Source organism: Nyctibius grandis, chromosome 19 (assembly GCF_013368605.1).
Source record: "Nyctibius grandis isolate bNycGra1 chromosome 19, bNycGra1.pri, whole genome shotgun sequence".
NCBI classification, from domain to species: domain Eukaryota; kingdom Metazoa; phylum Chordata; class Aves; order Nyctibiiformes; family Nyctibiidae; genus Nyctibius; species Nyctibius grandis.
This window is the reverse complement of record NC_090676.1, coordinates 10,160,861-10,177,240: the sequence shown is the minus strand read 5'-3', so window position 1 is coordinate 10,177,240 and position 16,380 is coordinate 10,160,861. Positions and strand designations below refer to the sequence as shown.

The window sequence follows — 16,380 nt, the reverse complement described above, 5'->3', positions numbered from 1 at the left end:
GTGGCGGGGCTCCCAGGGAAACACGCAGGCATGGCTTCAATAGGCGAGTCCGCAGCGGAGGCTCCTGCTGCCTGCCTGCCTGCTCAGCAAGCCGCGGCAGCTCCAGCTCCTTACGAATATTTTGCAGCAGAGATTAAGATTTTTTTTGACTGGTTTAGATACGGCAGATAGGTAATAAATAGCTACATTGATGGATACTGGCTTTAAAACGTCTAGCAGGTGTCTTGCCTGCCTTGCAGCCTTCATGGAAAGAAGCAGCAATGGCTCTTTAAAGGTATTCAGTGATTTTTGGAGAGCACAAATTAATTACTGCCTAGTGGGTGTTTGTAGCCTGTACCGGGGTAGAGCCCAGGAGCCCTCGCTGTGTACCAGTGCCCCAGGGTGCCCAGCCAAAGGCCAGTCGTCCTGCACCACAGTAGGCACGGCTGGGGGGCATTTCCAGAATGAGCAACGTGTGTCGCAACTGCAAACCAGCCGGGTTTCCTCTGCTTACAGAGCGCGGGGGCTCCCAGAGCTGCTGCTCTCATGTGGGCAGCTGGCACCTCTCTGGACACAGCGACCCGCACATCTGGGCCTGTGCTTTGTGACACTTGGCTTTGTCACGCTCCATCTCCGGCAGTTTGGCAGCCTGGAGATAATTTCCCACATGTGGGACTGGCTGCCAGTGCTGGGGGTGTAAAACCAGCCCAGTTATGGGGGTCGTAGGGGCAGATTCTGGAGAGGATGGAGGAGAAGGCTCTGCAGGTACAGGGAGCCAGCTCACATCTCAGGGCTGCCTGAGGGCTCTGGGTGCGAACGCGGCTCCTCCATGTGTTGCTCCCATCTCCACCCACACTGGAGCTGGTGAAGTTGCCCCAGGTGTGGAGGGAAACGGGAGGCTTTGGGAGAGCTGGTTCAAGTGGGGAAACCGAGGCACACTTTGACGAAGAGCAGTGGGAGGGAGCGGGGCCAAATGGGTACCCAGCCCCACAAGCAGAGTGAAAGGAGCGATTTTCTGGGTACTGGGAGGTGAAAAGGAATCCGTTGGTGTTGTGATACCCTGCTGCCAGGGTGTGTGGGAGGGTGATGGCAGAGGGGTGAGGCTGGGAAGCACTATGCCCTGCCTCCTCCCTGCCTTCTCCCCTGTAGGTAGCAGCGCCCAAAGCCACCCTCCCTCCGCAGCCCAGGGCTTCCCAAGTGCTGCCTTGGGGGGCACCCACAGGGAAAGGCTCTTGCTCGGCCTCTGTTTTGGGGCTGCAAAGTCAGGGCAGTGGCCTGCGCTGCTGCAAACTCAGAGAAAACTGAGCTTTACAGAGCTGGCCCCACCGTGCTCTGCAGCCTCCCCTCCCGCCTGCTTCACGCAGGAGAGCCCTCGCTGCCCAAGGAGCACCTTTTGGGGCTCCTGTCACTGGAAGGGGACACCTTGGGGCTTAGAAAAGGGAAGGAGCAGCTTGGCCGAGCAGCAGCGGGTCTCTCCTGTGGATCCCTGTCCAGAATGCCCCATCTAGTGGCATATTTTGTGATGAATTAATGCTGCGCCGTTGGGAATAAAAAATGACAAGTCGTTTCATCCCTCTGGGTCCTGCCCGGCACGCCGCGCTTCTGGAGGTGCTGATTTATTTGGCTGGGTTTTGGCTTGCTAAACTAAGCCAGGCTTGAGGGGCAGGATGGGTGCCAGCCCCCTTTAGGGGTGCCCTGACCATGTGTGACCTTGAGATCGTACCCAGCTCTCGCCCACAGCCTTCCTGCCTGTGAACAGGGACGATGCTGGGCTGCCCCGCGGGATGCTGTGCGGCCGGACCCGGTGGCGTTGGCAGAGCCCTGGCAGAAGGTGCCATCGGGGCAGGATTGTGGGTGCTGGTGGCTTGGGCATACACAATCCTGGGTGTCTCGTCTCAGAGCTGATGGAAACGTTATGGGGGGGAGAGAGCAGGCTGCCGGAGTCAGTCACGGGACATCGCAGGCACAGCAGCACCTTCCCTGTTTTAGAAGGAGGAGGTGGAAATCAGGCTGTGGAATCAGCTCCATTGATTTTTCCCGGGTGGCCTGATTCAGTGTCTGCCAATGTAAAGCTTAGCTAGGACTTGGTTTGGCTTCCGTAAGGCGAGAAATAAATTTAATTGATCCAGGGTGCCCTTCTGCATCCATCTTCCATTGAACCAGTCCTGAAACTAGACAGGCAAGTAACTTGTAAAATGCTGGGGTGGGGGGAAGCCACTGGGGAAAACAAAAATAGCCTGGATCTGCTGAGATAGGAAGTAGAGAGATGAGATCTGCTCTGAGGAAAGTCCTGGGAGCGCTGCAAGCCCACCAGTGCTTTCTCAGAAAATTTTAGACATATTCTTCTGTAGCTTGACTGGGGACACATCCTAGAGCATCCATGGACAGGAAAAAATGACCAGGCTTGTTGGGGCAGGTCCAGTGGCAGGCTGGGAGCAGGAAGGCTGGCAGGGCTGTACTCAGCACCGCTTGTACCAGGCCACCGCTGAGACCGAGCGCTGATGCTTGTCCAGCAAGCTCATTGTGCTGCGCAGGCATTCCCAGAGGATGCCATTTGCTAGTAACGCTTGGGGTTTCAGGGAGGTCCCTGAGTTCTCAGAGGAGCGAGGTGGGTGAGCTGAACGGGGAAGGCTTTGAAGGAAACGGTAGGTTTGGGATGGGGTCCTCTCTGACAGCTCGTCACTTCACTAAACTGAGGTGGTTGGAGCAATGCGAATGTCAGCAGCAAGGTTTCGGTATGTTTGCTGCAAGCCTGATTGTTGCAATCAAGAACCCCAAAAACCTGCCCTTCCTCTGCCGCAGGCAGCGCTGGACGTGCTTAAACACGCGCACAAACGGGAATTCAGGCAGAATACCAAACCGCTGAGTTCTTGTCTCGTCTTTCCCCTTTCCTTCCCCCCTCGCTACCAGTTACTTCTGTCCTGCCCAGGACACTATGGGAATGTGCGCGGAGAACCTGCTCTCAGACTCTTCCCTCCTGTCCAGCCTTCTGGCAATTGCAATTCACTTCTCAGCCCTAGACTTCGGGGCGTATCTCGCTCTCGTTTCCCAAGTTCCCTCGTTCCCCTTGGACAAGCCAGGTCTGCTGCACGCTGTCCTGCTCCGCAGCTGAAAATGCCCGTGCGCCCTTCCAACGTCGTCAGTCCCTGCTAGTTTTATGTAACACCAGCTTGAAGGTCTAGACACTTCCAGGGGTTTGTGCAGGCTGTATTAAAGAGAAGCGGCAGTGTGCTGCTCCACAGCACAACCAACCGCACCGAGGTGACCTCGAGCCAGCCACGCACACCACGTTTCTGGGGCAGAGCACCTCGCTGCGCCACTTCGTAGGGGCCCACTGCAGAGGGGTGGGTTTTTGCTCCTCTCACAGACAACCAATACCAGTTTTAAAAAGAACTGTATTTGTGCACGTTCAAGATCTGTGCCCCAGCTTCATCCACACTGGCTCCAGGTCAATGCTTGCCGAGAGGCAGGGTGATTGTTCAAGAGTCTAACAGGGAGAAATGCTGCATCTAGCAACAATACTTTCAAATGATTTTAAAGAGGGCACAAAACCAAAACATGAACAGACCCATGAGCAGACACACTCTGCTGAAGCAGAAATAGCCTCTGAAAAAACAGCAGCTGCAAAGATAACTAGTACTAAATATTTACATTTAAAAGCAAAGTAAGTAATATACCAGCTTTACTGAAGGGAGAATGGGAAGTGAAGAAAACCAAAACTGTATGTGTGGGTATGCAGGATAGTGCTGGAAGAGGAAGGTGAAGGGGACAGTGAATAACCTGAGAAAACTTAGAAATCAGTTGCATTTGAGAGTACAAGCCAATATCACATGCTAAATAACTGCCTAACAGGCGCAAAATAACAGTTGTAGTTGTATTCTGATGTTAATTTAACTTAGTTGGATTTATTTGAACTTTAAATCTGACCTTCCTGGATCCAGTGTAAATTTTAGGGATGATTAGAATAAAATCTAGAGACAGCGATTATCATCTAGAATGTCTGAGACTTCTCTAGCGCAGAACACAAGGCCAACTGTTAACATCTGCTACAATCTATTTTTATACAACTGCTTGTGACTCCTTGGCTTGCTGACCACTAATTTTTAAAGTAGAAGTAAAAATGACAGTATTTTACTCAAACGCAGTTGTTTAGCATGTGCTGACACTGAAAGCAGACTTTTGGGTTTGTTTTTTTTTTAAAAAAAAAAAGGTCATGGGGAAGATGAGCGTAGATCGAATTATACAGGCTTTAATTTGTGGGTTTTGACAAACATTTATTAACGCAAGTCTCAGCAACAAAATTTTTTATTTTAATATTTTCAACCAGAAGGAATGTTATAGCTCTACAGCACAAAGCCTCTATGATACACGCTTCTTGTTTACCTTATTTCCACTCTGCTTTGTGTATCAAACATACTCAGAAACAATCTGTATAGATGGCTCCACCATTTCCACTTCTGAGACAGCACAGCCAAAAAAAACCTCTCAGCCTTTACTCTCCCCTAAATTATTCCATCTGTAAACCACAAATAACAAAATATATTTTTGCTTCTAAAAGAGCTTCACTTATCTGCAGAAAAATAGAACTGCTTAAGAGGGAGCTAGTTAGATTATGAAAGGGTCCAAGCACACACCCCGCACATTCTGTACCTCCCAACAAATTCGTGAGGAGGAAGCACTCTCAATTTGACCCAACTAAAAAGGAGCCAGATAGTGTTCACGGAAAGGAGATCCATCCTATCCAAACTACTGAATGCCTTCTCATTCTCCTCTCTCGAGCACTATGAGGAGGATAGAGCTGTAGCTATGAAACATTTCTCTATGTACTGGGAGACATTAAGAATGAACCTTCCAAACACTGCAAAATTTCAGAACAAAACCTAAAAGGCTTTTTCTTTTCCCCAAAACACAGTGAAAACAGCATACAGAGCATGAATATCCACAGCACAAACTGAAAACCAAAGAGAGTTCATTTGATCTACAGTGCTTTTGTTAAGGTATTCAGAGAGTTTAGTGCATTCTTTTTAGAACTAAGCTCGGAAACTATATTCCATTCTTTGTTTTATTAGAAAACTAAACTGTATGAGGCAAAGAAACATTTGATCAAACACACAACAGTGAAAACATGGCACTGACAAGGCATTTAACCCAACCGTTATCACAAACTCTGATTTGGGATTCTCTATTGCTTTCAGTCAGGTGTACATCATTTCCGCCATGTGAGACATTTTCTTGGGAATATATAAGTAGTATTCCATGTATCCAGAAAGATCTTCAATAGTCACGTCATCCACGAAGGCTCGAGCCTGCTCAGAACAAGATCTAGGAGAACCTGACGAGGCTGTCCCACAGGGGGATCTGTTTTGAAGAGACTGGGCATGGACTCCCAGGACTGCCTTCTCGCATTCTGACAGGACGCTCCGTAAGCCAGAGAAGGAGTACACTTCCATGGTTCGCCACTGTTTGCACCGGCACTTCTTGTCCGTACAAGGGCACTGCTTGCCATTGCTAAGCATGGATAAGGACTGGAAATCTGAGGTTTGGCTAGAATTCAAGCTGGTTTCAAAGGATGAGGAGAGAGCAGGGTAATTCTCTCTTGACTTCTCCAAAGGCTCTTCGGCGGTGAAAGCTTCCAAAGGTTCAGTTCTGTCATCGCTGGCCTCAAAGACAGAATCGTGCCTGTCCTTTGTACCGTGTTCTGCTGTAACAAAAACGTCTGAGCTGATACTACCCTTTGACGCGTCTGCCTGGGCTTTGTGTTTCAGCTGGTTGTTGGCTTTCATATTGCAATATGTAAACTTGGGAGGATGCAGGACAGGAGACTTAGAGCGTCTGCGACGTGGGACTCTTGCCGATCCTCTGGAAGGCTTTCTCACACACCTGCGGGGTTATAACAGGTGAGCAAGTAAGTAACTCCAGAATCTCCAACATAGCTCAATAAGCTCTAAAATGTGGCTAAAAATGTTTTACAAGATTTTTTTTTTCTGCTTAGAATAATCAGGTGACTGGTCGCTCACAAACCCTGACAGGAACAGTGGAGGAATCTGAAGAAATGAGGACTCCCCCAAAGGAAAGTCACATACAAACAGCCCTATTTTAAAGGTACTTCCCTGCAAATCTTCTGCGTTAGGCAAACGATACTTTGTCATCCCCAAGTGAACTCTAGTGCAGAACCTGGATATCAGTTGGAGATGCTGGCAGAATCGCACTGAATATCCAGGTTCTTCAATACAGAAATAAAATAACCCAGGAAAGAGGTGAGAGGGGGATGCAAAGGTATAAGATTTGAAGAAAAGGACTTCTGAGGAAATCAGTGGAAAAGAAAGTTTTAGGTACCCTCTCTAAGAGAAGAGGCAATATTGTTTTTAAAGTCTTTGATGAAACCCCCTTAAAAAAATCATATCAAACAGTTATGGTAAAGTTTTGTAATAGAAAGGAAAGAAAAGATATGTTGAAGCAACTAATTAACAAAAACTTTCACTGGAAACAGTATGGAAGTGTTAAATGTCTCAAAGCAGAAACACATGCACGGCGCAGTGAATGATATGTTTTACCCATGCCACGTGTCCTTGGAGCAGACAGTCAGTTGCTTGGCTCCATCTGTGGCTGCTCTTGTCAGTGTTCTGAGAATCGTCCCGTCGCCCACAGACAGAGCTGCAATACATCTGAGTAAAAAGGGAAATGCCACGTTACAGGAGAGCCTGAACATACTGCTTCAGAGGTCTAGATTCAGCCTATTTGCCTTAGATGCTTAGCTAAGACATTTAAGTTTGCAGCCTTGGCTTCCTCTAGTCACTGGTTAGAAACAGGATATACACAGATTTATCTAACTGCTCTTACTATACGGACCTCAGTCAAGTGTCTAAAGATAGGTGAGATGAAATGAAAGGAGGCCAAAATGCCCAGAGGCTGATGTCATGCCCCATTTGTACCAAAATGACACATTAAAGGAATGTAAAATCAAGTTCCAAATGTTCTTGTCAGACAATAGTTGTTAAAGATAGACTCCTACTCACCTAAAATGCAAAGTCAGGAACCCACAGCAGCAGGCTGAGGAGTCAGTGAAGTGGATGAGGTACAACAGACAAGGACAGATTACTGATTTATTTCTCATTACATTTCCCAGATAAACATGGAATTAAAAAAAAACATCTGGCCCTGGAGGTCCAGACAACACATACAGATGCCTCAGCACATGACTCTGTATTTATGATGGCTGTACGTGTGATTTGGAACACGGGATAGGCAACTGTAAGAAATGAGGCTGAGATCCTAGCAGAAGAGCCCAAGTACTCTGCCCAAAGTTGATCTTAAGGGATTAGTCACAAGACTTGAGCCGTTCAAAACACATGCCTGCAAAACAAGATCTTTTTATGCCTAAGAAGTTATCATCAGGAATCAACCAGAATTCCACACAGTCTGTCACTGGTAATACATCAAAAGTGGTACACTTAATAAGCACAGTTCCTTGCTAGAGAACAGCTATTTTTTTCCACATTTAACAGAAGACCTCCTGAAGTAGAGGAAACGAGTAGCAAAGCAAAATGTATTTTAACATGCAGAGGAAGTCATGAGGCGGCAGTATTGATGGCTAGGGAGATGAATTCACAAGGTAACATTAATTTTCAATACAAAGCTTTCTCTTGTGTCTGTGAATTCCCAAAAGACTTCAAGTGAACTATCTCACAAAGTGTTAGGCTGCATAATTTTATTAACCCCTACTTTTAAGGAACACACTTACACTACATATTATTGGTATACCCAGTGTGTTATGGAGTAAGTCTTTAGTATAAGAATGTGTGCATGCTTTTAACTCTACAAAATCCCCCAAAATCAGAACCGATCAGTGCTCATATTTAGCCTGACAATTTCCAGTGAGACTGGGCTCTGCAGCCCAGCTTTCATGTGAAGCAATGCAGTTGGCTCTTCTTGGAGAGTAAGGAACCTTTCACCAAATGACATTTGTTTTGAGATTCAAAATAATAGAAAACAAATACAAACATGTAATAAGAAACCAACAGATTACACAGTCCTTTCTGTTGCTCACTTACCCTGCTGCATCCACTCTCAGCTTTTTGAAAGCTGTTTGCAGACTCTCATCCTCTTCATCTTTAGCTTCCAAGTCCATTGATGGGCTCTCAGTGTGTAACCAACTGTGCCATATAGGATAAACTGAAATACAGAGATTAGGATCTGATGTTGAGGTCTGAACACATACGGTCTCTACAAAACTGAAATGACACGGGCTATGGATGCTGGTTCTTCTGCAAGTGATCTCGCTGCCTTCTGACCAGACCTGCCCAGTACTTTTCACTGCGAACTCCAAACTCGGCGTTTCTCAGAACAGGCACGGCCTGTGTCACAAATAATGAAGTGTCTTTTTTTTTTTCAGGGGGTGAACATACGATATCTGTTCTGCCAACTGGTATAACTTCAGTCTGAGTTGTGAGCACGACGCCCCCAGAAGAGCCAGGGACAGATGGGTGGCGCCGCGGAAGGCCCGTCCCTGCGGGGCATCCCCTGCTGACAGCACACCCGCGCGGGGCACGGAACCCACGCCAGGCCTGGCACCAGGCCACGCTGCCGCCGCGGGCCCGGGCCTACCAGCAGGCTCTGGAGTCCCTGGCAGCTCAACGCCTGATCTCCGGGGGCGGCGGTGTCGCGCCACCCGCGCCTTGTCACGGCTCCGCCAGCTCCACCGGGGCCTCCTCACCGCCTGGGCGGGAAGGCCCGCGGAGGCCCCTCTCCCCAACCGCACCGCCCCGCCTAGCCCCCCGCGGCCCTCCCCGCTGCCCAGGGCCGCCCGGAGCGGCCCTCCCGGTGGGGCGGGGGGTGCCCGGCCCCCCCCCGGCCCGTCACTCACCGCCGCCTCTCGCCTGGCGCCCGGGGCGGTGGGCGCGGAGCACAACAGGAAGTGAGGTCACCGCCCCGCGGCCATGCGCATGCGCGAGCGCGCTGCCAACGGCCCCACCGTTCCCCCCGCCCTGCCGAGGGCGCGTGCACGACCGGTCCTGGCCCCGCCCCCGCCCGCCCACCGTCGCTTCCGGTGGAGGGGAGGGGTCACATCCGGGCGGCGCGGCCCGGTGGGGGGCGGCGGGGCCGGGCAGGGCCCTCGGGGAGCGCGGTGAGTGCGGGCGGCGGGGCCGGACCGGGCCCGGCCCGGGGGGAGCGCGGTGAGTGCGGGCGGCGGGGGCCGGGCAGGGACCTCCCTCGCGGGTCCCCGGAGGTGCGGGACCGGGGTGTGCGCTGGGCCCCGCCTCAGGGTTGCGGAGGTAAAAAGCAGGTGCCGCTGGGCCCGGGGGCTCCCTGGAGCTGCGGGCGGGAGAGTACGGGAGGGGCGTGAAAGGCCGTGAGGCGCCCGGAGGGCGGTTCTGGGCGGCAACCGTCTGTGGGCGGCCGGGGAAGCGCCGCTGCCGCCTGTCCCTGTGGCCGTGTGCCCCCGGGCAGCGCGGCGGGCTGTGTCCCGGTCGGTGCGCAGCTCCTGCGCCCGGAGGCCTTGGCCGGGGACGTCCGGGAGCTGTGAAGCCCTTCCCGTGCCCGTCTTTGCAAACAAATGCGCGCGTGTGTGCGTTGTACCGTCAGAACTTAACGGTGGTGGGTGTCTTGCAGTGCGCCCAGCGGGGTTACAGTCCTGTATTGCTGGGAAACAGCTGAAAATAAAGTGGGAAAGGATGGATGTGCGTTTTCCTAGGCCATAAAGAACATAAGTTTCAATGTGTTTTTTGACACAATGTTAAACTTCGGTGTTTTTTTCACAGTAATTAATTTTTTCTTGATATCAGGGCAAGTTGGCTGGTGCATCTGAAATGGTTAAGCCTATGCTTAGTTATCACAGAGCGAGTGGGTTTTTGAACAAATTCTGCAACGTTTTGAGGGTTTACTGTGTCAGTGATGAAGGGCAGCGTGATAAAATACTTAGTCTAAAACTGGTAGTGTGTTTTGAATAATGTACAGCGATTTAAAAACTTTTACTGTCATCTTCTTGCTAAGGTTATATAATACAGGGGTTTGGTATTTTTTTAAAAAAAAAAGGTTGTAGGCTGAATTTTTTATTTTAAAGAATCTCCTTTTTGGATCAAGGAGAAGTCTTACTGAAGTAGGGACTGTATGTTTCACCAGAGCAGTGGTATGTAACTGAGAGAGTATAAAATAATAACTCGCTCAGATGAGCGTCACCTTGTCAGTCTCTGTGTTAGCTTCTTCCTCTCGTGTTTACTTGCTGGCTGACTTACTGGACAAGGTGTGCCTTGAAGTCGTTATGATACGTTCTCCTTCTGCGTGTGTCATAATAGCCGTCTGCAGTATGGGGCATCCAGATGAAATCACAGCAGAGTGAGCAGCCGGAACAGCGGGGAGAGCTGCCACCTCCAGCTGGAATGAGGTTGTGAGGGAACGGAAATTACCGCTCTGTATCTGCATAAGTAACTGAGCTGCAGAGGTTCAGATTACTCCTCTCTCTTCACCGAGACCTTTTCCATGCTACAAAAAAGCTGGTGCTTAGTTGGTAAAAGTAGTACTAATGTAGGCATTATTGCTGAGTTAGTGCTCTGTACAAGTGTGTTCTTGTTACAGGAGCTGTTGTCGTTTGCTGGGTTTGGATGGTTACCTTCATAATGGATTCTTAGTGCTTCAGGAAGGTACAGAATCACAGAATGGTTGAGGCTGGCAGGGATCCCTGGAGGTCCAACCCCCCTGCTTGAGAAGGACCACCCTGAGCTGGTTGGCAGGACCGTGTCCAGACAGCTTTTGAATATCTCCAAGGAGGGAGACTCCACAGCCTCCCTGGTCAGCCTGTGCCGGTCCTCAGTCACCCTCACAGCAAAGTAGTGTTTCCTTGTGCTCAGACAGCACCTCCTGCGCTTCAGTGTGTGCCCGCGGCCTCTGGTCCTGTCATGGGCACCACTGAGAAGAGCCTGGCTCTGTCCTCCTTGTACCCACCCTTCAGGTATTTATGTACATTGATGAGATCCCTCCTGAGATGTTTCTTCTCTTGGCTGAACAGTCCCAGGTCTCTCGGCCTTTCTTCATAGAAGAGATGCTCCAGTGCCTTCATCATCTTAGTGGCCCTTCACTGGACTCTCTCCAGCATGTCAGTGTGGGGAGCCCAGCGCTGGACACAGCACTCCAGCTGTGGCCTCACCAGTGCTGAATAGAGGGAAGGATCAGCTCCCTCGACCTGCAGCCCAGGACACCATTAGTCCCTTTGCCACAAGGGCACATTGCTGGCTCATGTCCATCTTGGTGTCTCCCAGGACCCCTAGGGCCTTTTCTGGAAAGCGGTGCTGGCACATGGGCTCGTGCCTCTCCAGGGGCAGGGCTTTGCTCTTACCCTTGTTGAAGTTCATGAGGTTCCTGTTGGTCCCTTTCTCCAGCCTGTCGAGGTCCCTCTGGGGTATCAGCCATTCATCCCAGTTTGGTGTCATGAGCAAACCTGCTGAAGGTACACTCTGCCACATCATCCAGATCATTAATGGAGACATTACACAGGACTGGACACCGTATTTGACCCCTGGAGTACACCGCTAGTTACTGACCTCCAACTAGGCTTTGTGCCACTGATCACCACCCTCCGGGCCCATCCATTCAGCCACTTTTCAGTCCACCCCACTGCCTGATCATCCAGCCTGTGCTTCATCACCTTCTCTATGAGGGTCTTGTGGGAGACAGCATCAAAAGCTTTGCTGAAATCCAAGTAGAAAATATCCACTGTTCTCCCCTTGTCTACAAAACCAGTCTTATTGCAGAATGTTGTCAAGTATGACAACCTTGTGATTTAAAAAAAAAGGACTGAGAACGTGATCTTGTCAGAACCCGTACCGTGTGGCCAAAGGCCCTCGCAGTAATGGCACCAGCACCAAATGGCCCTGTTTTTCTAGTAGTCAGGTCAAAAGCATTAAACAAAGCAGGTTAATCAGCCAGGAGAAGCCCATGCTAAGGAAACAAACCTTTATCAAGTATTTTTTAGCGGAAGCGTGGCTGGTGTAGGATGTGCACGTGATTGCAGAACGGTATGATACTGAAGAGCACCAAATTTAGAAGGATTTGAGATTCCTTTGTAGGTAGGTTAAATGATGGCCAGGGTAGATTTTAGAGAAATACATTAGCCAGTTTTTATCAATCCCTTTTTTATTTAAAACGAGGCTTATCGTTTGCTGTTCGTATGTTATTTGCATTTTACTTGTGCAAGCGCTTCTTCTGATACCAGAAAATGTTAATAGCTATTTGCAATCAAAATACCGTGTTCTGATAGGAGTGCGTTACTCTTGCTGGGATCTAGATATAAGATCAAAAAATGTTGTTCAGCTTAGAACTGTATCTTGTTTTGAGAAAAATCTGTTGTTTGGGGTTTTTTGTAAATATATATGTAACATCAAGTCCCAAAGTCGGAAATGGCAGTTGTAGAAAGTTGACTGTTTCTAATGATGGTGTCCTTCTTGCTTTTCACCTCTTCTAGAGTTATCCTGGTAACACTCTAAGACAGATAGGATAGTCTGTCTGAACGATAATGGGTGTGCAAGATGCTGTTGATGCCAAATTTTACTTTAAAATGCTAATTCACCTATGCAGTTGTGCAAGAGACTGTTTGTTCCATTCTTGGGTATCAGAAAGCTTGTTCTGAATCAACTTAGAAAAATGTTCAACTAGGATGACCTCAGCTTTGTGCGCTCAGGGTGCTATTTTGAGTTTATTTTCGTGTATTTATGATGCTGCTGGGCAACTAATGTTTTTAACAAGGTTCTTACAGTCCTGTCTCTTTTTCTGCTTGTAGCGGTCCATGGTAACTCTGTCAGCTTCTGGCCATCCCAATAATGAAAACGGAAGCTAAGGATGGAGAAGAGGAAAGCCTGCAAACAGCATTCAAAAAGCTAAGAGTTGACACAGCTGGGTAGGTAACGCCACAGGGAGGTACGGAGTTAACGTGTTACAAACGGACTCGAAGGGAACGCCCTTGCTGTTAAGTTTGAAGGAATGAGGTAATTCCAAAAGGTTGGGCACTGAAAGCCTTCATTCTGTTTAAACTGAAATAAATTCACCAGCTGTGGACTGCACTTCTCAAGAAATTGTAATTTGTTTGATCGCTGTTAGCTCCCAGCAGGCTTCAAACAGACCTGCTGATAGTCAGCAGCTGACAGATAGCGTGCTTGAAATGAATTTTGGCATGAATCTGTCTGCCAGCAGTCACGTCCATAGCACTGGAACTCCGCTGTTGAAGTTAGCGTGTTGTCACGGCTCTGAAGGCCTGCCGTGAGAATAAACTCCCATCTTTCCCCAGGAGAGAAGCATTCTTTCCATGTCAGTAAAGAAGGGCATTAGATTCGGTGCATGATTCCCACACAAACTATTTTAATTGCTGTCATTTACAGATTTCCTATTTATAACCTAAAACACCAAATGTGAAAGAACCGTTTTTGTGTTGTCTTGTTTCATGGGACATCTGACACGTGGCACTTACCCTCCCAATCCCAGGTAGCAGGACACAAGCAACATGTCTTCTGTTGGTGATGATAGTTTTTATCTGAAATGAAGAAAAAAAAAAAAAGGTTTTTGTATAATGTTTTTTCTGCTGACAAATGTGCACCACTACACATTGCTTGTGTAGTACTGTGTTTGAGTAAGCTATTGTCAGTGACGCAATTATGCCGGTGACTGAAATGAAAGTGTAGGTAAGGCAGTGTGTAAATACCAAGGTGGTAACTAGAATTACAATAGAACTTAGATGGTGAGCAGATGGGCTTCTGAAGTTATCTATCCTTTAAGTTATTAAACTTGTTAGAAATGTATCACCATACAAATGCCTCTCATTTCTTCAGTATCTCTAGTCCCACCCCATGTCAGGCATACTTAATTACTTCAGAGTTTTTACTGTTGGCTTTCAATTTTCTGCTCGGTGTTCATTGTCCTCTAAATGGAAAATAGCAGGTGTTTGACTAATATTTTGGACTCTATTAAATCTCAGTTAACCCTGTCCTGCATCAGTGTGTGGGGACTCATTCTCAGTTTTCAGAGAATCTGCCCTGCTTACAAACTAATTTCATATAGGATTTAGAAAATAATTTCCTTGTGAATTGCAGTGTAATGTGTGAAGTCACAACTTGGAAAAATTGTTCTTGGGATTATTACAGCTCTTTGAAAATGGTAGTTTGGGATGAATTTATAGTACCAGAAAAATTAGTAAATCTTTTAAGGTCCCTGGCTTGAATAGAAGTTGAAGATCTGCCACAACTCTGTTGCTCAAGTGATGGAACTTGCAATAGTATGACGAGTTTTAGCTTGTGTTGTCATAGACAGAGGCATAAGTGTTCTTCAGTTAAACAAAGTCTATTTATGTCCAAAGAACATTTATTTTTAGGAAAGAATGGCTTATTTGTCTCTGGAAAAAGAGACGTGTTTCTTCAATGATGGCGTTTTTCCCCTCCCCTCTCCCGAGAAACTGAAATTTAGGCACTGTGTGTGCTTTGTTGCTGATGTGTGGAGTTCGGATTTGCAGTCTAGTTGCTGAATGGCATCACATTTGGTGAAAGAGTCCATTATGCAAACTTTTGAGATAGGATTGTGTAAACAGTGTATTTATGATTTGGGTCTTCTTTGTGGGCAGGTCTTTTGAGACATATTGTAAATGATTTGGAGCAATCTTCTTCCGGGAAAGAAGATTCCTAAGTGTTTTCATATTCATAGTGCTAACCAGTCTAGGCTGTTAACTTTTCATTCTGTCTTTCACAGATCTACTGCTTCTCTCTCTGTGGGTGAAAGGACAAGTCCAAGAGCACTAGTTAGAACAGCAGCAGATGAAACCAAACCTAAGAATGTGTGTACTTCTAAGGAAACCTGGCATGGGTAAGAGAAGCTTGGGATTATCAGACTGCTTCAAACGATACTGCATTGAAAGGGAATTTTAAATAGACAAGGTTTCTAGTAACTAGACCCCTAAACAAGAGACCCAAGTTTTCTTTATTAAAGGACTATTTAAAATACTCTATACCACCTTTTTCTGTTCATATGTGACTACTAGTCTTATTTACAGTTATGTGAAGTGAAAGGAAATGCTGTTCAGCTATAGGTTGCTAAACATTATAGATGTTTCTTAATATAAATACGAAAGGCTGTTTTTGAATCAGACAATCATGAATGCATCTCTTTCAGTCGTTGTTTGACATTGCAGAAGCTGTCACTGTGCCTTGGGAACTAGATTAAAATAAAGAATTGATTTCTGGAGTGTCTGTGCAGAACTTCACGTTCATCTACTGAAACAAAACCACCCTTTGCCCTTGATTCATTAGTACTGTGCTGTCTTGTGCTTTGTCCTTCTCTTAGAGGTTGTTTTGTTATGTCTCACATGCTTTACTCATTTTCCAACCTTAAAAGCATGCACTTTAGGTTTCATTTGTCAAGTGTTCCTTTTATATTTTATACAGCTGCTGAACTAGAACAAAGTCAAATTCCAAAATAGCAGAATACAGTGAGCAAATACTGTGAGCTTAAAGCTCTTGCATGCGATATAAATGCAGTAGAGATTTTGCCCAATATTATTTGTCATCCAAAGTCTTTTAGTGAATCTTTACTCCCTCTGGTATATTTTCCTGGTAGGTCTATGAAGAAGCCTTCAAGAGGAGTTGTGAGAACCCAGCGTCGCAGGCGTTCCAAGTCTCCAATTCTTCATCCTCCAAAGTTTATCCATTGCAGCACAAAATCACATTCCATGTGCAACCAGCTAGTGCACAAGAGACAGACTGATGCCCCAGATGACAGCAGTGGGTTTGGGATGCCAGTCCCAAAGGAAGCTTGTGCACACGAACGATGCAGTATTGCTCCTGACATTGGCCAGAAGGGAGCTGATGTTGAGTCTTTGGAAGCTTCTGTTATGCAGTCGGCATCAGAGAACAGACAGGAGAACTCTCCAGCTGCCATTTCTCTAGTACCCAAAGAAAGCCTAAACACTACGGAGCTTTCTGACTTCCAGTCCATGTCCAAGCTGAACACAAATAAGCCATGTGCATGTGCAGATAAAGCCTGTCAGTGTAAACGATGGCAAGATATGGAAGTGTACAAATTCTCTGGCTTGCAGAACACCCTCCCATTGGCACCTGATAGAAGAACAGTTTCTGAGGAACACTCCCAGTCTTTACCATCAAGAACTTCCTCAAGTTCTCCACGCTCTTGCTCTGAGCAAGCCAGGGCCTTTGTGGATGATGTGACTATTGAAGATCTTTCAGGATACATGAAATATTACTTGTATATTCCAAAGAAAATGTCTCACATGGCAGAAATGATGTACACCTGACAGCAATGAGCACTAAAAACAGAAGGGTGGGTGGTTTAAATCTGCCCTTCATCACACTCATGTGAGATGCAACCCACTCCCTGCTCACTGTGCTTGCAATAAAAACACTTCTTTGCATCTTA

General features: G+C 47.4%; 2 protein-coding genes and 1 long non-coding RNA gene across 6 annotated transcripts in view; 2 read left to right on the top strand and 1 right to left on the bottom strand.

Annotated features, from left to right (window-relative positions):
• The window catches only part of LOC137672302 (uncharacterized), a 15,475-nt gene extending 7,700 nt beyond the window's left edge, over nt 1–7,775 (top strand). Inside the window, exons 2-3 of the long non-coding RNA XR_011049567.1 lie at nt 5,175–5,876; nt 5,972–7,775. This is a non-coding gene — a long non-coding RNA (uncharacterized lncRNA). The remainder of the gene's footprint in view (nt 1–5,174; nt 5,877–5,971) is intronic.
• LOC137672301 (oxidative stress-responsive serine-rich protein 1-like) lies at nt 4,269–8,950 on the bottom strand. 2 transcript variants are annotated; one of them, XM_068416441.1, is made up of 4 exons: nt 8,843–8,950; nt 8,031–8,151; nt 6,534–6,644; nt 4,269–5,859 (listed from the first exon to the last, which is right to left on the bottom strand). In XM_068416441.1, the coding sequence occupies exons 2-4, from the start codon at nt 8,105–8,107 to the stop codon at nt 5,175–5,177; spliced, it is 873 nt and encodes a 290-aa protein (XP_068272542.1). In that variant the 5' UTR covers nt 8,108–8,151; nt 8,843–8,950; the 3' UTR covers nt 4,269–5,174. The 2 variants fall into 2 exon arrangements, with proteins under 2 accessions (XP_068272542.1, XP_068272544.1); XM_068416443.1 differs by lacking the exon at nt 8,843–8,950 and adding an exon at nt 6,996–7,029 and having other exon boundaries at nt 8,031–8,124.
• On the top strand, nt 8,853–16,380 carry OSER1 (oxidative stress responsive serine rich 1). 3 transcript variants are annotated; one of them, XM_068416439.1, is made up of 4 exons: nt 8,853–9,152; nt 12,749–12,865; nt 14,701–14,814; nt 15,565–16,380. In XM_068416439.1, exons 2-4 carry the CDS (start codon nt 12,789–12,791, stop codon nt 16,256–16,258), a joined length of 885 nt encoding a protein of 294 aa, XP_068272540.1. In that variant the 5' UTR covers nt 8,853–9,152; nt 12,749–12,788; the 3' UTR covers nt 16,259–16,380. The 3 variants fall into 3 exon arrangements, with proteins under 3 accessions (XP_068272540.1, XP_068272539.1, XP_068272541.1); XM_068416438.1 differs by having other exon boundaries at nt 8,856–9,103; XM_068416440.1 differs by lacking the exon at nt 8,853–9,152 and having other exon boundaries at nt 12,773–12,953.

Coding starts and splice junctions, on each gene's coding strand:
- OSER1 (XM_068416439.1), top strand. CDS start 12,789: ATGAAAACGGAAGCTAAGGATGGAGAAGAGGAAAGCCTGCAAACAGCA. Junction 12,866..14,700: donor CTAAGAGTTGACACAGCTGG/GTAGGTAACGCC, acceptor TGTCTTTCACAG/ATCTACTGCTTCTCTCTCTG. Junction 14,815..15,564: donor TCTAAGGAAACCTGGCATGG/GTAAGAGAAGCT, acceptor TTTTCCTGGTAG/GTCTATGAAGAAGCCTTCAA.
- LOC137672301 (XM_068416441.1), bottom strand. CDS start 8,107: ATGGACTTGGAAGCTAAAGATGAAGAGGATGAGAGTCTGCAAACAGCT. Junction 6,645..8,030: donor CTGAGAGTGGATGCAGCAGG/GTAAGTGAGCAA, acceptor CTTTTTACTCAG/ATGTATTGCAGCTCTGTCTG. Junction 5,860..6,533: donor TCCAAGGACACGTGGCATGG/GTAAAACATATC, acceptor ATAACCCCGCAG/GTGTGTGAGAAAGCCTTCCA.